Source organism: Rhopalosiphum maidis, chromosome 2, assembly GCF_003676215.2.
Source record: "Rhopalosiphum maidis isolate BTI-1 chromosome 2, ASM367621v3, whole genome shotgun sequence".
Lineage (NCBI taxonomy): Eukaryota > Metazoa > Arthropoda > Insecta > Hemiptera > Aphididae > Rhopalosiphum > Rhopalosiphum maidis.
In genome coordinates this window covers 51,326,990-51,350,655 of record NC_040878.1, presented here as the reverse complement: position 1 = coordinate 51,350,655, position 23,666 = coordinate 51,326,990, and the positions used below count along the sequence as shown (strand labels likewise).

General features: G+C 28.8%; 1 protein-coding gene across 12 annotated transcripts in view; it reads left to right on the top strand.

The window, feature by feature from the left end:
• Window positions 1-23,666, top strand: part of LOC113554043 (RNA binding protein fox-1 homolog 2-like) — a 37,603-nt gene that overhangs the window by 3,987 nt on the left and 9,950 nt on the right. For 3 of the 12 annotated variants that reach the window (XR_003405227.1, XM_026957702.1, XM_026957712.1), the window contains exons 2-10: window positions 11,039-11,512; window positions 11,671-11,865; window positions 13,916-13,969; window positions 14,931-15,023; window positions 17,430-17,493; window positions 17,996-18,031; window positions 20,350-20,578; window positions 23,077-23,152; window positions 23,532-23,549. Coding sequence is in view for 11 of the 12 variants with exons in the window: in XM_026957702.1 (XP_026813503.1) it covers window positions 11,042-11,512; window positions 11,671-11,865; window positions 13,916-13,969; window positions 14,931-15,023; window positions 17,430-17,493; window positions 17,996-18,031; window positions 20,350-20,578; window positions 23,077-23,152; window positions 23,532-23,549 (1,236 nt within the window). In the remaining variant the exon portion in view is untranslated. Of the gene's footprint in view, window positions 1-11,038; window positions 11,513-11,670; window positions 11,866-13,915; window positions 13,970-14,930; window positions 15,024-17,429; window positions 17,494-17,995; window positions 18,032-18,498; window positions 18,520-20,349; window positions 20,579-23,076; window positions 23,153-23,531; window positions 23,550-23,666 lie in introns of all 12 variants that reach the window. The other 9 variants (XM_026957704.1, XM_026957713.1, XM_026957703.1 and 6 more) reach the window with 8 other exon arrangements.

Below are 23,666 nucleotides of genomic sequence, written 5' to 3'. Positions count from 1 at the left end.
CGGGGGCGGCTCTCGCACATCTGTTCTACGTCGTTTATATGTATACATATATATCTTTAGATGGATGTATGTTTGGTAACGTGCCGGGAACGAAATAATAATATTATATATACACATATTATATGTTATACGTGTTATATAGATAGATACGGTAATAGAGTATGGGATGCGTCTCGTTGTGCCCCGGTGTAGTTGTGGCGTTGGTGGAGGCAGCGTCGGTGGGAAAATGCCATTAAAAACGCACTCGAAACATTGATTTTTCCTCTCCCCGACTCACCAAACGAGAACTGAACGTACGACGACGCGAATCGTGTCCCACGTAGACGTTATCGTCGACGACTGAGCAGTTGATATCATTATATATAAATTTATTATTTAGGTCGAAACTAGTCGAGATCGCGACTTCGGGAATTCATTTTATGTGGATGTTGTCGTCGTTGCGCGTATTGATCCATGTACATGTGTATTAAAAGCTCTTTTCGAACGCTTTTTTTGTACTACATACAGACTACCCCTTGCGTCAGACCAGAAAGTTTAGGATTTCGTGCCTTAAACGACGGTAATGATATATTTCATGATCGATCTGCGATATAATTGACAAAATAAATATAATTTCACTGCAAAAGGATAAAACGGTTATCCGAACGATAATCAGCTGCTGTACACGGTCACAAAGAAAATTGGTTTAACTTTTTTGTTACTCGACGACATTCGTTGTTTTGTTTTTTTCAAATATGTCTCTCACGTCAATCATAATTCATTTAGGGTGTTTTATTATTATACCATTGAATCTGTATAAACGCGACGGCTGTAATCGTAACGAGAACAACAAAGATCTCCCACGCGGTTTCTAAAAATTATTTGTCATTTGTCAATTGTAGCCTGCAGAGTCCTGGGAAATATTCTGGTTTTTATATAATAATTATTAGTATTTTCGTTTTCTCGTGCAGACTTTGGGCAGTAACTATGTATGTATTGTTAGGTCCACGAGAAGATTTTTGGCTATTGTTATCCTGATAAATGTGAAAGCTTTGTATCGATTATTATCATGTAAGTGATAACAATAGTCAAATGACTAGCATGCGATGCTCATACTTCTCATTGATTAATACAAAAATGGGGTGTATAAATTGATGGAAGTCTAGACTCGAAATCATTTATTTTGTTTAGATCGACAACAGTTATAAATTAAATTAAAAAAAGAAATAAAAACAGTCTGTTGATTGGCAACCATACTTTTAAATACCGGTGATAAGTATGCATTTCAAAGTACACTTTAGTCGTCCCGCATACTATAATAACGACAAATTATACTCACCCCGTTTTGTGTTGTCTATATTATATTTACTTTTTACTTTATTTTTCGTTACTGCGGCGCCCACATCCTGTAATCACGATGGATTCCTTGCGGGTGGCACACCCAACAAATCGTTGCAGCTGCTGCACCCATTCGGTGGCGGTGCACCGTGATGAGATAACACAATATTTTGAATTATCATAATAGTAACCAGGTCTTTCGTTATATATTCCATCGCAGATTAAATTATGCGTTATAACTGAGTATCTCACTAACGATTTTGAGAGATGTTCCGCCCTATAGGTATACTCCACACGCCATACACGGATAATAAATAGGTAGTTTCTATGTCTATAGTCGAATCGTACGCGCGCATACGGACTTATCATGCCGTATTTCCGCGATCGCGTACCTACCTTTATCCACCTACCGGTAAACGCAAATTTCACAACAATAAAATTGCATTTAACGCGTAGAAAAACACGTAGAGACGTGTATTAGAGCCCTGACCATAAACTATATTACATTTATGTATTATGTACCTACGGGTTTGTCAATAACGCGCATGTAGGTAATCGGATCGCCGACGCCTCGGGCGGTGGACAAACGCACACCGAACGGCCGATATGGTTACACTTTATTGGCACGAATTCAAAAACGGTTGGTGTAGTTGTCGGGTGTTTTTTTCTTCTCGCGTTGCTGCCGCCGCGCCTGTTTGTCTTCGCCTCCGCCCCGGTCGATCGTTTACAATACGCACGCGGTTATTGTGTTATGTCGTATAGTAGTTGTAGTGCGGCATATAAAACGCTTGGCACATATCTACGGCGTACAAACCGCGTGCGGGCAAGGTTAACCTCGTCGTTGCAAAACCCGACCTTCGCGGCGTGCCATATATCGCGTTTTCGATAGTATTCTTTTATAATTACAATTGTCGTTATTATTATCATTGTACATGATGATAAACATCATCGTGTTCGCGTGTCAGATACGATGCACATCGCGCGGCGGTGTCGGCAGCCAATATCACGTCATAACGTGTTTTCGAATTGAGAAAATCGCCTCCTCAAACGTCGTTCGGACTTGTGCCCTCTGGCGAGGACTTTGATATTATTTTACTACGTACCGTTTGTTTTATCGAACTGATATTTCGATAATGCTCGCCGCGATACAATTGTTATACTATCACGCGGGTATTGTGTTATTGCTATATCAGGGTAATGTTTTTATGCACTTAATGTAGATGCGTACGAAAAAAAATTTAATTAAACCGCTGGTTCAATCGACCGTGTGCACACAGTACGGAACCATAGGATTTTCTTTCTTAATTGCGAATTAAAACGAGCGGTTAATGAATCAGGCAGGCGTGCCGGTCTAGAAATCGCTTTTCGCTCATATAACATTATATGTACTTACGATATAACTAAATAGGAATTCGCTGACCGTGTAGCTATTATAGGCGAGCAATGGCGTTTATATCATTATGGGTCTAGGTGGTACTCATCGCGGTCCGTTTGCTTTCGATGTTAATCATATTAATATTATATGTGTAATTATTACCGGCAGACGGCAGTGTAATAAATCGTTCTTTTCGGGATTTCGCGAATTTTCGAAAATAAAAACCTCGACTAAGACGATTAAATGACTAGATGTCATTATTTTTCATTCAAAATTTTAAATAGTATATTATATAATATTATTATTGTACTTTTTACGTTCGTCTAAATCTGCTGATGAATTCATATGTTTATAAGTACTCACAATATTAACGCATGACGTACAAAACGGACTCCCGCCTACATATCCCCCCCTCTACATCCCCTCGCGGTACTTCTACGCGGTTTCCAAGGTTTTATTAGCCCGATACGACGATGGTTATAATAATAATAATAATAATATTATTGCGGTTCGTTTTTCTCTAGCGAATTACCGTTTGTTTAGCTGAGTAGAGGGGAAACGCACGTGTTGTCTGTCGTCGTCGTCATCATTACCTACCTGTTGGTAAGGCGAGAAGTCAAAAAAAAAAATTAAATCACTCGTAAGTACCGCGAACGTATCATTGAAGTTTATTTTGTTATACAACAGCCGAGAAAACGGACTGTTTATAATATCGTGTGCTGTAGACGGGGGGGTAATACTCTGCGAAACCATATAAAAGTTCACTGTTCGTGCGCCCAATTTTTCATCCGCGTTTTTGTACTTTATTTTTAGAAGTGGGTATCGACATAATATTATACGCGTGATTTAATTTAAACGACGTATTAAAAGTGCCGATCGTGTTTGTTTTTGTCTGGTTTCGCTTTTAAACGATTATTATTATTCTCCGTTCAATCCACATCGGATAGTCACAGAGTAAATTATAATAACGAGTAGCATTTCGCACAAACGTACACATGCATACATAGTATAATATGTCCTTTGCCTGTATGTATAACTTACGGGATTACAAATCAACATTTTTTAATTGATGTGTGACTTGTTGGCTTAGGGATACTTCCAGATAAAGTTCAATAAGTGTATCGTGGAAGTAGCAAAATGTAATGCCGTTTAGAGCTTTAGAATTTAGGCTCATATTTATTTTTAAATTGATTGATATTATTTTAATTAATATGTTTTTTAACCTGCTTATATGAATAATAAAATAACCTCTTCCACCAGGTAGTTAGTGAGTAATTAAGTATTTATTACTAAAATTTGATTGATTATTATATTCAGCTGTAAAAACATTACTCGTGGTCGTCCCTGCTTGTTGTAATATTTAAGGTTTGTTTTACAATTTGTTAATAAGAATAGATCATATTAGTAAATATAATATTTAGTGTTCAGGACCGTCTAGATTTTATTTATCGTTTAAATATTTAAAATATTAATTTCTTTTACCTAGATTAAGTAGCAATGACTGATGTCATAATATAAGTCATATTACTAATTTTTTACAACTTACACACATCATGACAGTTGGTACATTAAATTACTTAATATCGTGTATACTGAACAAAATCTAACGAATGTCGTATTTATTGCGTTTTAAAGTTCATGTTTGATTAAAATTCAACACTGGAGTAGGCACATTGTCCGTGTATTTTATGTTAATTTATTTTAATAACGTTATCTGCAGTGTTTGAATTAAATTGGAAAACATATACAGAGTGATTCGCATAGAAAGCTCACCCTTTTATCTATTCTTTAATAATACAGTTATTTAAATAATGGTTTTTTAATATTTCAATACACTTGGATTATTTTCAGTGACATGGATATGACATTCATATCACCAATATAAATATAATTTTTATAAATGCTCTTTTTTACTGAAAATTGCTAAGCAGATGCCTAATTTTCGGTAATATTGTTGCATCTAAAACGAATTTTAACAAATTGCTTCTATTTTAAAATTCAATGTATTTAGGATAATAATTTTTAATAACAGGTTTACATAAAATATAAAAGTAATATAATATCGAGTTTTCGAGTATAAAATTTAGTCTAGTATTAACATTTGTGATAGATTATAAAATGTTAATATATTATTGTTTAAGTACCTAGGTACTGTAATGTTAAAATCATGGTTTATTTATACTTATTATTATTGATTATTATCTTCAGTAAGATAGTGTCTATAATTCAGTAATTTTTTTATCGAATTTTGATCAATATATATATTTAAAAAAATCTGTATCGATATGTATAAACTACTATTTAAATAACATAACAAAGTATAAGCATTTAAAATTTTGTTTTAAGTATAATTAAAAATTCCAAAAATCAGAATTTGAATAAATTAATAAATGGTAGCGAGTCTTAGTGATGAATCACTCTGTATATCGTATATACCAGAAATAAATAATTTTAATTTGTAACCATTGTTCTTATTTGGTATCGACAAAATAAATACATATATAATATAGGTACTTTTATATGATTGGTAGATTCAATTAAATAGTGTATAATAATGTAATAAAAAAAGAAGGGAGAGGGTACTTCCTTCCTTATTTGAGTGTATAATTATCGAAAGAAAAAAAACGATTAACATCAAATATATATAAGTTTGTATCATTCTAATAACACAAACTACCATATCAAATATTTAATTATTATTTTATCGACGTTCATCTAATATTGTTTTCGTCTGTTGTGTGTTCACATCGATAAGTTCGTGTGTGTTCGAAAAAAAAATCAATTTTATGAAAAGAAATTGTAAATTTTAATTATCTGTTATAATACTGTTGACTGTAAATGTGTAAATACATAGGTGTACGTTGTACCTATACTTATACATTTTTAATATGAAATATGTTACTATCTTTCTTAATTGAAGTTTTTTTTAATATTTAATGTTATATAACGAAATATTTATTTATGGTTAGTTTCGATTGTTGCATTTAAGACGATCTTTTGTCTAAAATAAATCGTTTATAAAATATTATATTTCATGATGGTTGTTTGCAGTTTTAAATGCCGTATAGTATAATTTGATAAATAATAACTATAGTATATAGTTATATAACTATATATTACTATATAGTCTAGTAATTATAACCATAGTCTATTTTGATTATTGACGACTTGATACGATGCGTGAGATTTGACAATTATTTCGTCGAAATCATATTATCAATTGTAACCTTTGATTACCATCGTTCGTTTACCTCTATTGCGGTTTCCATTTATAAATTATACACTATTGCATCGTGCTGTTATAAATTAAATTGGTCATATTATGGCTTGAAATTTGAATGGAATGACAACCATTTATGTACGAATTATTTTTAAAACCGTAAGGCCTCGTTAGAACTCTTTAACTCGCATAATTTGGCAAGTATTTTCATTTCATTTATGAGTATATAAATACATCCCATTGCCAATACTTCGTTCAACTTGTTGTTTTCAATGAATATTTCTTTTGAATTTTCTAGTTTAATATACATTGTTTGGATATATTAGTTTTATGTTAATTAGTTATTATTATTATTGATGTACAAAGCAAGCTCAAAGTAAACTGATTTGTTTTAAAACCAATTATTGAATACATTTTATGTTATATCATAAATATAATTGTGTAATAATCGTGTATATTTACTATTTACTCATCTAATTTTTTTATGGGCGTAACATTGTAATAAAGTAATATGTTTTCTCTAGTTATTTTTTTTTCCGATAAAATGTTAAGTCTACGACCACGCAGTTATTTTTTTTTTCAAAATACCTGTGTTAAAAACAAATATTTCATGAAACAATAATACTCTGCTTTACATAGTACGTAACTAATGTCCACATTTGTGTTTTTAACATGACTAATCAATTTAATTTCGATAACAATACAAATTCATTTTAAAGATATTTGGTATGTCATCCTTAAGAGGTGAAATTAGTTTGATAAAAATGAGTAATGACTGATAAACAATATCGTTATTCTAATTATTTTATGATTGTGATTGTGAACTATGTTAGAAAGTAATGTTTTAATGAGTATGGCTTTTGGGTCTGAACAAGTAATATTAATAGCCTATATTGTATTATGAATTATGATCATTGTTCTACCATTTTGTATTAATATGTAGCGGTGTACTAGATAAATTTAATTTGGAAAGAATGTAATAATTTTGGATATTTTTCTAGGTTCATTATTTAATTAAATACTTATATCAGATCAATAATAATTGCTCTGAAGTATAGACATATTTTTTTATAAACCATTAAATCATGACCGGGTTGCTATTGTGGTTGTAGACAATTATATTTTATTTAGAAATATAAATAATATATTAATGCAATGAAATTGGTTGTGGAATGAGCCTATTAGAGTTTTTAATACTTCATTTACAATAGTTTAGAAATTGGCCAATGTATTCTGCTGGAAAAACGTCTATTTAATTATTAAGTTTGTATAACGACTGAATTTAAAAAGGAATTCGTGTGCATATAATTGCTCAATATTTTACAGCTTTTTAATTTGATGGCCTTACGATTATACCTATATAAATATATTAATAATATAATATCCATTAATTTTATAATTGCCTAGTATATTGCCGCTCTCGTAGGTACTCTTAGCTAGACGCTATTAAAGAATTAAAATTTAAAACTTACATTTCATACTATATAATATATTATATTCGGCATTGTCGAGAATGGAGAATACGACTAAATTCGAATAAGTTCAGTTAGATACGAGAGAACTCTAGCACGATTATACGAAGAGGAGAATGAAACAAAAAATGTATCATTCCAATTCGTCACGAAAGAGCTGCCCGATTTCTACGTTACTGTAGTTGCTGTAAAATGCTAGAAAAGAAAAAAAAAATTGTAGTAACACAACGTACTGCGATTTCGGCTCCTTAGCCAACAACAACGATGATGCGGGAACAAAGCCGCCGGCCCGCCGCGCCCTATGTACTTCCTCAACAGGTCTTGCGTTTGAAGTTCGCTCCGCAATCGCGCGGACAATAAATTCTATCTAAATTTAGTGCGACTATAAAAAAAATCTTCCTAGCGTTTCAGGACGCGTTTGCCAAGCTCTGTAATCGCGCGCACGTACAAATGCTGTCGTCGCACGTTTTGATGATGTATGTACGCGTGCGTTTATTATCTCATTCGCGTTCGTTTCTGACGAATCATTTATATTATTATTAATATTGTCGGCGGCAGCTATATATGTATAGCCGACAATAAACATCAATTTAACTCAATAATATTATCCCAATGTACAAACGGGCCCGGCCACGTCGGCGTAATATGGCTAGCTTTCTCATAGGATGTAGCCACTTGTCGAGCGACACAAAAACGTTGTATACATATTATTATTATATTATATACGAGCCCGCAGCATTTTACAATATAATATTTGGTTTTTTTCTACTGTACCTATAATATTATATTGTGTATTTATATTTCATATTCTATATTTTTTTTCCAACGTCGTCGTCGGTGAAGTATTACAACAATAGCCATCCCCCACCGCGACAGACGCGTCCTCCGAATTGGCCCCGGTGCACACAATGCATCTCACAGTATATCCTCATTAGACCAGAGTGCTCTCCGCTCCAGCGAAATCCCCCCCACACACCGCCCCATCGTTTTTTCCTTCTGTGAATAATCCCGCGACCTGATGTACACTACACTACTGTAAATATATTATAATACTATATAGTAAAGTACTTATTTATGATGTGCACGACGAAATGTGAAAAATAAATAGACAAGTCTTTCGAGTAGGTACACACTACACTATACTCGTGCCGTTTACACGAGAATTCGCACACATTCGTATACTTGTTGTTTACTTCCAACGTCCCAACGAAACACTAAACGTCCGTCCGGAAACAATTGACAATTTTTTTTATTTTCTCTTCTTTTTCTATTTTTTATCAATCAGCGGCATTCTTGCGAAATATGTAAAATACAGGTCGTTGTAGTATGAGACGCACGTGTGTCTTCAGGAAGAGTCTAGCTTGCGCGCGTGGTTTGGTCACGAATATCTTACCGCTTTCACGCACCGCACGAATATGGCCATCGTCATACCAGTTCTCCATTTAAAAATTGAAGTTATATAATTTTTTTGGTGAAACTTTGATGCCTATGCATATATATTATATTACAATATACCTATTACCGGTCTAGTCCCGCATACACACGTTTAGCCCGTCGGTATGTATTCATACGAGCTCGTCCTAAAACAACATTATATATTTTGTATATATATATATGTATAATAATATAATAATATATCCGCAATAATTAGTATTCAGCTGTTGTGCGTCAAACTGGTTGCTAGCCCGAAACCCGCGCGGCATGTATACCCATTCTACACCTCTTCGACGCTCTAACTTCACTTGTTTGTTCGAGGCCTCATAGCTTAGTCTATGAATATAATTATTCCGTGGCGCTCGCTTCATATCTCCGCGGGATTGTTGCTGTAGTAAATACTATTGCACCTTGCGCCAAAGATGGGCCAAAAAACATTACTTGTCGTCTGATATACTAATGCGCATATTTGTTAATTTTTTAATAGGTAGAGTAAAATAAAAAAAATAAACAATTTCTTCCCGCCATCAAATAAAATATTGTTGGTTTAGGTTAACTGTGATTGTTGAAAATTTGAGTACTTAAAAACTTCACCTGCTCTATCTAAATGCTTAGGTCTTAGAATATAATATTTCGTCTGGATTTGCAGTATTAATTTTTTAGAAAAGTAGATTTTGGCATAATTTTTAAAAGTTAAATAAGAATTGGAATTTTTTTTTTAAGAAACAACTGCTTAAATGTTATTTTTTTAAAAATGATGCATTAATATTAAATTTTAAATAAATAGTTTATTTTTAAATTAAAACTGGCATTTAAAGTTATAAATGAAGTAAGGTACTAGAAGGCTACCGTAGTAATTGTAATTTATTTCTTAATTTTATATAAAAGTATATTGTTATAACTTCTAAGTTAAAAGTATTGAAAACTATTTTGTGATAACGATAAAGAGTAATTGAGATTATGATTTTTTACGAATTGTAAAATTGTTTTCTACTTCTAACTCAACTCAACCTTAATTCTAAAGGGTTTTATTATTAATTATATATTTTTCTTCCTTTTTTTTTTTTATCTTTACTTGAGAATATCTTTTAACATCTATGAAGTTATAATCTGCTGATCGTTTTGCATATTATACTATACATCACGTAATATTACTTTTATGGTTATATTACGTTCGTTAAAAAGGCGGTCACGGTAGAATTATCTACATTGATGATACAGTCGATCCTTCAAGCTTATCTCGACGATATTATATAGGTACACCACATTTATATTCATATAGTACAAACCTATTTTACATATAAATATTGAGTGTACGACTATAATAATATTATGACGTTACTTGATGCCCTTGCGGCTGGATATACAATCGATATTACCCAGAGGCATGTGCAATTTTTCGTCGTACACACACAATGTACGACCTGAAACTACCTAGTTCTGTGCCAAGTCAAATTATACTGTGTTTATTATACACTATACAGGTCAGGTACCGTACATACTATAGACTTACATCACTGCAGTGTATGTACGTGTCAATTGTGATGATAAAGATGATGAAGAATTACGATGATGTCATATCTCTGTGCTGTTATATTTTCCAGTTGTTTTTTATATCCATTAAAATAAATATCTAGAATTTCGTTTTCGACAGATCCGCGATTGTAGGAGTTGTTTTATACTCGTATATATTAGCCATATCATTGCGTTACAAATACGATATTATGTATAACGTCTTGAATGTTTTTGCTGACGGGTCAGCTTAAACTTATTATGTACCAATTTTTAATACGACATGTATAACATATATAAAAGTCTTATTTGTATAACTACTATAACACAATCTAAATTAATGTAATTATGATTTGATTTAAATTTACAATATGGGAGGAGAGCCTCTCAAACACGTATGGATTTGACCATTGCGCTTCTGAGCCGTTTATGATATATATTTGTTGCCCATGATCATATTGATGTTAAACATAGAGTCCGTATAGTCTGAATTATATTTTGTGTAAAATACATTTTAACAAATAAGGTCGTTTGGTATTTATCTTTGATGAACATTCATGAAAATAACTTGATATAAAATGTTTTAAAAAATCTGACCTTTAAAATTAAACGATTAGTTTTACTCTAACATTTTTTACTAAAAATAATGTTTATTATTAATATCATTGAATTCTAAAAAATAATAATAAATTACTATTATGTTTACAGCAAATGGTTCAAGGAGGAATTGATCCATATGCATCACTCGCGGCAGCGTCTGGTGCATTCCCTATGCAACAACCCGGACAAATGGCTGCGATGACGCTTAAAATGGCCAATCCCCAGCAACCAACTCTAATGCCAGCCACGGTGGCTGCACCTCAAAATACAGCTCCACTTCCACCACAGGTGACTGTAGAAAGTGATCCACCGTTGCCACCTATTGCATACTCACCCCCGACTGGGCTTAATATGTCCATGGCGTCATCACAACAACAGCAGCAGCAGCATCAACAGCATCAGCAACATCAGCAGCAGCAGCAACAACAACAACAGCAGCAGCAACAACAACAACAACAACAACAACAACAACAACAACAACAACAACAACAGCAGCAACAACAACAACAACAACAGCAGCAATCTGTTGGATTAATCAAGTCTGACCAACAACAAATCACAGTCACTACAGCATCACAACCGGTAAATATTTGGGTTAAGGTTTGATATTATGGTCAATTGGACAATTAGCTAACATTTTCTGCTCACACTGTAGTGGCCTTAGTAATATTGTTTTGTATAATCCAAAAACAGCTAGTTTATTTTGTCATATATTCTTCTTTTTTTTTTGTGATGTATAGTTGGAATGTACTAATGCTACAAATGCGTTGACTACACCGGTGTCAGTATCTGTAGCCTCACCAACGAACATTACCAATGTTGGCGCTGGGTCCCCTTGTTCATCTAGCGAAGACAAAAATATCCAATCAAAGAGACTTCATGTATCAAATATACCCTTTAGATTTAGAGAGCCTGACTTGCGTGCCATGTTTGGGGTAATTAATTAATATTTTGTTTGATTAATATAATTGTATTATTAATAATAGTTTCATTAAAATATGTTTAGTAACCACATGTAAATAGGTTTGATTAGGTTATATTTAAATTTAAAATTATAATGTTGATTTCTATTTATATGTCTTTTATATCTATTATACACATATAATATTAATGACTTAACTTTGGTATATTGTTTGTGTTCTGTTATACACAGATTTATTTAAATGTAAGAGAATAATAATTATTATCATCCAACTTATAAACTGAAAAAATAAAAATGTATAAATTTAAACATTTAAGCATTTTTAAAATAAAAATAAAATATGTAGGTAAAATAAAATAAAATAATTTAAACATAAAATAAAAAAATATATAATATTGTGTATTAAAAATAAAGTAAAATAGTAACTTTACTCATTACTCAAATGTAGTTCTGATAAAATTAATTTACTCTTCAATATAAAAAGTAACTTCTTTACCTCTAGGCTATAAAAATTTAAAAATCAAATCAGCATACAATTATTTCTCTAATTTATTATCAAAATCAGCCAAAAATCAATGTAAGTGAAAGTAATTTATGGCTATAACTTGAACAAAATACCAAAAAAAAAAATGTTTTTTAAAAACAGTAAATTAAATTAAGTACTATGCAAGTAAATGTTTTGTCTAAAAGTTTAAAAACTAAGTTGTGAGTTTTTGAAAAATTAAAATTTAAAATAATAAACTAATTATTAATCATAAGTATTATAGTATTGTTTTTTTCTGATTAATAAAAAAAATGTTACTTTTGTTTTTCAATACATATTATTGTAATGCATTATATTTTAAGGGTTATTTTTCAAAAGTAATTTTCATTACATGTTTGTTATTTTGAAAAATACTAACAAATAAATGTAACATATTCTGTTATTTACTGTGTAGTTAAAGAAATAATTGTAAACATATTTAAATAAGTACAACTATTATAATAATTTATATTACCAGTGGTGTGGCAAACCATAATTTCTAAGGTGATTGACTTGGAAATTTTTTAAATAGAGGGTTGAGTTGTGGTTTTAATCCTTTAATTGTAAATATAATATAATACTCAATATGTAGTCAATACTGATATGAAAAATAATTAGTTCTATTATATTATTATCCATTAATTATATATGCAATTTATGTTATAGCTCTCCTCCCCTCTACCATTTTTTTGCATCTATAGTAGTGGGTGGGTCCTTGGTACATTTTTCTTTGCCCCTAGAAAACTTCCACTTTGCCGTACCTCTGTGTATCACAAAATATATGTTAATATATCCTTTTAATGTTTTTAAGAAGTAAAAATAAATCTATAATGAATCATAGCTGAAACATGCTATTGATGCACTTTTGTCACTGAATAAACAATAAATCAAGTATCAATTCAAATTTTATTTAATATGTATGAAAAAAATAACCATTTATTAGGAGTAGTATATTATTGTGTTAACTATTTTTTTATCTTAAAGAGATTACATTTCACATAGAGTAAAAAGTTCCGGGTATTACTTCATTAGAAAATAAAACATAAAGAAAGCATATCTAATTCAAGCTACATAATCTAAAGCAGTGGTTTTCAACTTTTGGGTTGTGTAAGCTTTAAATTTGGGTTGCAATAAGTCTTATTTTTAGATTTTTTACAAAGCTTACATGGGTCGTGAGTTCAAAAAGCTTAAAGACCACTGATCTAAAGAATATTTAAAAATAAAAACATTTAAATACTTAAAATTAAGGAACTTACACATTTATATTAACTGTGAAGCAAAATAAATGTATAATAAACTATTACTGCAAAAACCAAACCATCAATATTCATGTATTGCTGTAAAAATATTCATCATGTATAAGCTTTTAAAAAGTTATTAAAAATGTTGAAAATAATAATGCTTTTAGATTCCAACCCAAGTTGCATTACATTTTTAATCTATTATAATGATTTTAATTATACATCTTGTATAGTTTGTGAAAAGTGAAATTATTGTTATTGTTTATTTGGTCTTAATATTATATCATTTATTTTTTCAGCAATTTGGACCAATTCTTGATGTTGAAATAATATTTAATGAGCGTGGATCAAAGGTAATTATGGTTAATTAGAGTTAATAAAATATCATAATTATTATAAAATGTATAACTTGATTAAATAAATAAACCATTCACGCTTTGTTGGCAGCTAAGTAACTTTAAATAATACATTGACTTAATTAATAATAAATCTATTCAAATTAATAAAACATTTTTAATAATACACTTTTTGTATATATATAAAAAAAAATTTAAGTCCTTTAAAAAAACAAAAGAAATATAACAATTATTAATAAATTATTATACCACTTTGTCCTAGGGAGCTTCTAAATAAATATTAAATCATATTATTCTAGGGTGGTTATTTACTTTGGATTTTAATTTTTATATTAATATTTAAAATTTTTTGTTAATAATAAAAATTAAAGTATATAAATTTGTATATATATATTTATTATAAAAAGTGTATCACCAAATAATTTATTTAATACTTAGTATGAGTAAACAAAATACCTATTAAAGATTTTCATTTTACTGTGAGATTTGAGTATTAAATCCTTCTCTTTATATATTTTTCCATATCCAAAACGGACAATTTTTGGGAGCATTTTCACAACGCTATAAGTAGCGCAATATTTTATGTTTTTACTTAACACTAGTATATCATTGACACGTAATTAATAGCACAATAACGCTAATAAAAATGTATACCGCTTAAAAGTTCCACTTTCTTGTGAAACGCTATACATAATGAATGCTGGACTAACTTAGCATTTACTGTACTATTTTTTTTATTTTTTTTATTATTGTATAGTGTTAACTGTGAACGTCAATGTTCGCTTTCCCCAAACAAATTTAACTAAATAATTTTCATATGAATTCTTTAAGAATAAAGTTAAAAACATTTAAAAATATATATAAAAATCAATTTACTACTTAGTAATAATAATAAAACAATTTATTTTCTGTTGAGTTTGTTTATTTGCATGTGTTTTGTTGTGTGTGTTGCATGCAGGGATTCGGTTTTGTAACGTTTGGGAATAGCGCTGACGCTGATGAGGCTCGCGAACATCTTCACGGAACAGTTGTTGAAGGCAGAAAAATAGAGGTTTGCATGCAAATATTTATGCTATTATATATAAATATATATATTATATATATATATATACTTATATTTTTACTTATAATTTATATGTTTACACTTATTACATAGTAAGACTAATCACGACGTAGAAACTTAATTGTTTATAATTTATAAACCATTGTAAAAACTCTAAATCATTATTATTATTATTATTATCTATTATTATTATTATCATTATTATTATTATTATTATTATTATTATTATTATTATTATTATTATTATCTACTATTATTATTATTATTTTTTTAGTGCTTATATTTTCAATATTTTCCTGAACCATAAAAATATTTGTGTAATATAAAAATATCCATCAGTTTGATATCTAACTACATATAATTAATTGTTTTAAAGTTTTTTTTTCTATTTATTTGCTAAAAACATAAATAATATTAATGGTACACAAATGATGGAAATTGGGAATTAATAGGATTTTTTTTTTAATGAAAAGTTCATCTAGTTTCATTCATGTTGGCAAAACAATGCTTGGCTATGCCATTTTTATCAATGAATTTATTAAGATAGGAATTAATCTTTGTACTTAATATTTTGTACAAATATTTTTATTTTTATAATAAATTATAATATTATTTTAAACTTAACTTTTAATTGAAAAATATTTTAATGTTTATATTTTATTTATTTCAAAATACTTCATTAACATTCATGTAACTTGTATGCAGATCATGATCTTTTTTAAAATTTATTATGTATTTATCATTTTATTAATTAGGTTTATTGCTTTGAAACATGCCTATTACTACATACACTGTATGTATCACTTGTATATTGTTTAACATTTGGCTAATAATTTATATTGATGACTGATGCTAAAATTAAGTAACCACTAATTTATTGACAAAAATCAGCGTAGAAATTACTGTCGCGTGTCTTCTATTGTCCAAACTATATTGTAATGTTTGACCTAATCTTGGGCACAGTTAAATTGCTATTGTTGGTTAAATGGTGATAGTCAGGAAGGATTTCTTCTGTGGGTTAAAAATAATATATTTACAATGAGTATTTTAATTGTATGATAACTGTGTATTTAATTTGCATAATTCTATATAAAAAAGTTGTCATCAAAAATTAAATTTGTCTAAATGAAATTTTATTCAGCAAAGTAATGTCAAATTCAAATAATTCTTATTATTAATATTTTACTAGAATGTTCATTTTACAAGATTCAATGCTATTATTATTTTTATTAAATTGAAAAATGTGTAGTAATATAAATGAAAATGTGCATGCAAAAAATGAAAAGAAAATTATTTTATTTTTATTGAGACTGAGATGTGTGTGAACGAATATTTGTTATTTGTTTGTTAGGTAGATAATTCTGAAGCTTCAAACTTCTAAATTATTTTCTCTGAAAGGTCTCACAGTTTATTTTGTTGGCACTCAGTTTGTGAATGTTCGACTCTGAAGTATGGATACTTATATAGTGATTTGTTATTACCACCAGCATTATTCAATCATATTTTTGTTTTAGGTAATTTTAATTTTTTTAGTGTAGTTAATTTGAAAGGAAGATATGTTGCATATTGTTATTCTTGAATTTTTCAATGATAAAATATTATTGTAAATCTTTCCATGTATCAAGACGCTCGATTGTAATTGAATGATAATTTGCATGATGCTTCAGTCACGACTATGGGCCTGGCTGTAAAATACATTTTCTCTTGTCTTATTCCTCTTTTAATGTGTCTAGTTCCTTGATTACTAAAACTTCATCGTTCCTATTTAAGACGTTATGTCAAAAAACAATAAATAAAAATAATGAAATCCCCTATACTTTTATTTATAACTACACTTTCACATTCTACAACATATTCTGACTATTACGTGTTTCCGAAGGCTAGTATTGATTGTAGGTTACAAGCGTGATTTAGAGGTCTCGTGTCAAGCGTTTCTTTTCTGTGTTTCAAAGTGTCAGATTATTTGACATTTCTTTGCTGATCGGGTGAATTTATCCAGACGCGCCACTACCCTGGGACGAATATACCAATTTTATTATGTCGTTGACGACGAGTAAGTATGCTGTAGACTAGTCATGATTTCATATAATATAATATGTATAATACGGAAATTATGTATAAATATATATATGTCCGACAAATTTGTTAATAATGAAATTGAAATTATGATTTACTTTTATTATAACTTTTTTTGTAATTTACTTAATTTCAATTTCATTGTCGCACATTGTGTATGTAATAGTTTTAAGTCAAATTTGTTTTATTGTAATATTAGTTTTAAATTATAATTAATTATTAATCTGTGTGTATTAAAATATGTATTTAATTTAATATGTAGAAACACTAGGAACTCCATAATTATTTAAAATATTTGATCACTTTTTAACATTTTAGGTGAACAATGCAACAGCAAGAGTGCAAACTAAAAAAGTAGCTGCGCCTTTGCAATTACCAAATGGTTAGTATTTTTTTCTATTATTTAAATATATGATCTATAATGTAGCGAGTATATTATAAACAATATACTTTATTTATATATAGGTTTATTATACACATAAAATCATAATAATATATAGACCAATATTATGTACATAAAGTACTCACTAAAATGGCTTTCTTCACTATTATTTGCTTATAAACATATTCATTTGGGCATTTGGCAATATATTTGATAATTTTTTTCGATGCTAATAGTAACAATATATTTGTGTTAAGATTTCCATTTCAAATATATAAAATATTATTTGGATCGTGTCTCGAATTGAGAATCCAGAACACTTTAATGGCTTTAGATAATTTGTAGGTATTTTTCTTTAAGTATCAGTACCGTGTTTAGCTTGTCTCTATAAGGTAGATAATAGTGTGATCTTGGGATATAAACCTTCCAAGGTAAATTATTCATTTATAGTTTTTCAATATGGTATTTACATTTTGTTATGTGTTTTGGTTGATTTCAATAGTATTACTCTCTAGAAACGGAGTATTGCCGAACCTTGGTGAGAAACTGTTTGCAAAAATTAGTGCATGTTTCCAAAACATTGACCATATTTTAACGTATTTCATGCTTAAATATTGTTTTACATAGGCGTTGATTTGCATTATTTAAGGAGCATGATATTTTACATGATCATTTTATTATTTTTAAACACGTCTCGGTTTTATTTTTTTGTTAGGCCACATAAGTTGTGTTTCACTTAATTTATAATACCTATATTTTAGTTAAACAATTAACTAAAAGTTTCCTAAGACATAAGTATACGAAAATCACACGAGTATTTAATATAATATAGTAGTTTTACGAATTACAATTGGTTGTCTGGAAATTTTTTAATTCATGCTTTTGTATAGTTTTTTTTAAATTACGCTTTAAGTAGTTGCATTACATTATATGTATAATATTGTATGTATGGTAAATTAATTATGTATTGGCTAACATTTGGTTTGTTCTTATTGTGGTTTGCAGTTTGTGTTCAGTGGCCTGAGGGTAAGTAAACTGCCAGTGCAATGTAAAATATTAAATGTAGTACGTGCATGATCTAACTAACATTTAGATGAGAAGTTTTTTATTAGACTGTTCGTTTAGAATTTCTTTAAAGTTAAATAGCTAATTTAGATTTATATTAGATCAAACAGCATGATATACGAATATTTATTAACGTGTACATATGAAATATATATGAATGTACATAGCGGATAAAACTGCAGTACCTAAATAATTTCTTGTTACGTTAAATCTTATTGCAGTATCTGTACTCTAATTATAAAATATGTCGTTATCATTTAGTCGAAAAAATTATTATCAATACAACAAAAAAAGCGTGTTTAAAACCACGCTTAAATAAATACGTTTTGAGTAGTATACTTTGATATACTGATTTTTTTAGCATGTAAATTCTAAACATATTCTACGAGCAAAAGATAATAAAATACAACGATATATTATGTATGGGTACAAGGTGATTTTTTGAGCATTCTCGTCCAGTTATTATACTTAAAATATCAATTTATTTTGATTTTAATAATTTTTAAGTACATATATTTAAAGATCGTTATTAAAAACTTGGAATCTTACAGTAATTACGGGGGTTAAAAACTTTTTTATTCAAACCAACCCTTTTTCGCGATTCTAGTAAGTAGTGTATTTTTTTTTTTTTAATGTTTGTTTATTTCAGAAGTCTAAATTTGAATGATCTTGATTTCTATTATATACTAATATGATTATATAGTTTAAAATAAATCATCATCTAAATTGTATGGAATATCTTTAACAGGACGCTACAACTCCGCGTATGTTGTCTCCGTCTTACAAGTGCATACCTATATAGAAAATGTACGTTCAAGAATTCGTATGTGGTTTAGTTAGTTTGAAAATTAGAGTGAATTGACCAACTATGGAACTTAATAGTAAACAAATTATTGGCATTCGTAAATCGACTTTTTACGATAATTATTTTTTTTAGCGAGTTTCACATCTATAATATAAACTACTTGCTTAAAATCTAAGTGGAAACATAAACAAGTATTAGTCTTAAATAACTAGTTAAAAGTTTTACATTTATACACACAAAAAAAAAATGTTGAAAGTTAATCATATGTTTAGAAATTTGTATAAAACAAAAATTATTCGATTTTTGAGAAAAATGTTTGAATTGCTGGGGTACGACAGATGTTAATAAATTCAAATATTTAAATACAAATTATCATTAACAGGATAGTTAGTTGGTGCACTGTTTGTTTTCTTTTTCTGACCCACACGCAACTAAACAAAAACAAAATCGTTTATATTTTTGAGTAATCTTAAGAGTTAATTCATTTATGTATTACAAAAGTTATAAAAAGTATTATTTGATGTTATACTACTCTAACTATATAAATATAGAAAACATTTAAATTTAAATGTTTATTAAATTATGTTTAGACAATTTTTAGACAAATAAAAATACTATACTTTCAAAAATATACTCTATAGTTTCTGTAATAGATGATTTTACTTGAAAACACAAACAATGATTTTATGCGATTGGGTTTTGTCTAGTTATGCATGGGTCAGAGAAAAAAAATAAACAGTGTGTTGACATTATCTTGATAATAAGTTAAAGATTCTAGAAAATCTTAACTCGAATACAGTTAGTTGCTTAAGATTATAAAGTAAACGCGATGAGTGAGCTCAAGAAATTGCCGTACGTGTATAATAATGTAAAAACGCTTTTCATGGGGCGCAGGCACAGAAAAAATAAATAAAAAGTGAAATAAAAATCATTATTCTAATTATAACATCATCGCGCACACGCGGTATTTTTTTCTATTTTATTAGCCGCTGCAGCAGCACTCAGAGGGGCAGCTATACAACGTGGCCGGGCTGTGGCGGCCGCGAACGCCGTCAGGAACGCGGCCGCAATGGCTGCTGTGGCCGCGGCGTCCAACGGCGGATTTCCGTCGGTCGGTGCTCCAGGATTCAACACCGCTAGACTGCCAGCGACCAGCATTGCCGTCACGCCCAATCCGTTACAAGCTATAAACACGGCTCCCGGTTCTTACGCCCCGTGAGTACAAAAAAAACCTTTAATAATAGTTATTAATTTTTAGTAATGCTTTAACTCCCGACGATATAAAATCATGTGATTGGCATCGGTCCGAAATATTTTCTGTCTCCGAAGTGAAATTAAAATTTCAAGCACAGAATATGTATTAAAATATTTAAGACCGCTCAATTACATTGGAGGTTCCCACAGGTCTTTAATAAATATTATCAGTTATCACCCTGTTTAGTTGCGTATATATAATAAATAAGACAGTAGGTAAACCAAATCGAAAAATTGGTTATAGAATATTACTTTTAAATATTAATTTGTCGTGTATTCATTAATAATTATTAATTGCAAATTACTTTAAAAAACATATATAAAATATTTAATCATAATATACTTATAAACTATAATAATTACTAATTAATTAATAATATTACGATACGTGTCTCTGTAGTTAATATTACTGACCATTGTGCTAAAGTTGCTTTAATTGCCTTGTCTAAAATGTATTCGCTCATTTTGTAGAAAAAAGAACTATTTGATAAACCAACTAATTTTCATGGATTTTAATTCTGTCCAAAGACTTCTAAAGCTTCTCCAAATACATCTTAACTTAACCTCATTAATAAAATGAATTATATTACTATACGCGTAATATTTCTAGTCCATTCCTTTTGAGATTTTTGACTATATTTTTACTTTATTTTCACCTATGAAAACTGAAGAATACACAGCCATTAACATATAAATATTATCATCGTTATATTACTCCTCTCTTATCTCCTAAATTACCAATACTCACTTGCAGGTATGTTAGCTGTAAGAAGTAAGAACTATGCCTGAAAATCCTCCCCATCGTCTCAAAATAAATTGTACTGTGACTTGTAAAATCTTATGGATAAAATTGTTATTAATAAATGACTTTTTTATTTATAAATCATTTTATAAAAATTTAAAAACTAGTAAAAATATGCTTATTTATAGTTGAAAAAATAGTATGTGTAAACCACGTGTATACGACATTTTATTAGTTGCATCTATCTATTAATCTCTGTCTGCTATTGTATCATCGCAGTGCGTTTCGTCAAACTTCATTATAATCATTATGAATGATTAAAACTATCATTTACATACATATTTCTAAATTATAGGTAATAATTTTATTTTCTGTTAAATACAAGTATTAACCAAAATTATGCTCACGTTCAGAAAAATACATAATAGTTAATTATCCACGAGTCTTAACTAATATTATTCCTTGTTTTTTGATTTGTAACACAGTGGTATTAATAAATTTTAAATTATTGATAACATAAATCATTTTCATTCATATATTATAACCATCCGTGTACAATTAATTTTTTATAATCTATTTCAATTTTATTTTGTATTACAATACCATCGATTAAGTCTTTTACAGCGTTCATCGTAGTTGAATTGCATTCGAAATAACTGGTTTTGCAAGTTATGAAAATACACAGATATTTCAGATAACCAGTTAGGCATAAAATTATAATATATATACAATATACACAGTACACACACTAAACATTATAAGTGTAGTCATTTTGGTTTCAAATAACGTTTTATACCCGTGAACATAAAAAAAATACTCTTAAATTTTAAGTTCTTGTCCTATACCGTAAAACTGGTTTAATCTTGACTTTTATTCTATGTACAAATACTTAAATTATTTTTTATATATCGATATAGTATTGTATACAATTATGCAGAATTATATTACTATAGGCCTTAATACTAAGTAATATAATATGTTATGTTCAATAACAATATTATGCCTCCATTTTAAATATTTATGTATTCATAAATTGAATAACGAAAAAATGTAATTATAATTTATTATTAATTGACAAAGTTATGAGTACAAGGGGAGTGAAATACTCACTTTTTTGCATTAATTTCTTATTTAATCTAAATAATTATATAATTAATAAATTCTTTGTAGGCTGTTTTATTGTAATCATACATATATATTTATAAAAAATTGTTATTATTTAATTATTTTATACTTAAATATTAAAGTAAAATTTTGATATAACTGTTTTTCTTATGGGAAGAAAAACTTACAATTTGTAATTATTTAATGGAATAAGTAAATATGATAACTAGCATAAAATATATAATAATAATAAGGCATTGAAGCGTATTTTGGGGAGGTTATCAATTAGACAAATTAGACATATTTATTATCACTCGGAGAAATAATTTATAAATTTATAAAATAAGTTTTCAAAAGATATAATATCTATGAATTGAAATGTTTTGTATTTACAAGTACATTTTCTAACTGTTTAAGTCATATTATGTTCTTAAAATCGAATACAATAACATTATTATCATGTGTATAAGATTCGAAAATAAAAGATTAATATCTGTTATTTATTAGAATATTATTTATAAATATGAATTACTTATTAATGTTAGACATTATAGTTGAAAAATATCGAGAAAAACTGTAAACAATGTTTACGGCTTTTCATTCTTACCACCAGTAAAATGTGTTTCAGTGGAGTGTACTATGATCCATTCCTGGCAGCTCAAGCTGCAGACAATAACTACAGGTTACAGGTAATATTTTTGTATTATTTATACTTTTTATACTTCATATTAATCATTAATGAATGTTTTAAATATTTTACAAAAAAACACTAAGAACCTACCGTGTTAAATTTATATTATATTATAATTTATATTTATACGAATCGACAAAAATGGGAGGTTAAACATTGTTTTTTTAAGCTTGTCGGGTTTCGCGCTCCACTTCATAAAACAATTATTTTTATTTGTTTTAATTCGATTTATATTCAAGTGTGGTTGGTTATGAACTCATAAGTAATAAAGTGCTTTGCGTTTAAACTTGTTTTAAGTCGTTTTATATTGATTATGAAAAGGTGACCCAATAAATGAATTGAGAATTAGTTGAACTGGTGTTGGTATTTTTTTTCAGGCAGGAGCAGTCAATGAGGTAAATGACGATTCATATAGTATAATCACAAACTATTCCTATCCTATACAATTTTCTTATTCTTCATCTCTTTTTTTATTTTTAAATGCATTAAATTACAATATCAAAAAAAAACTT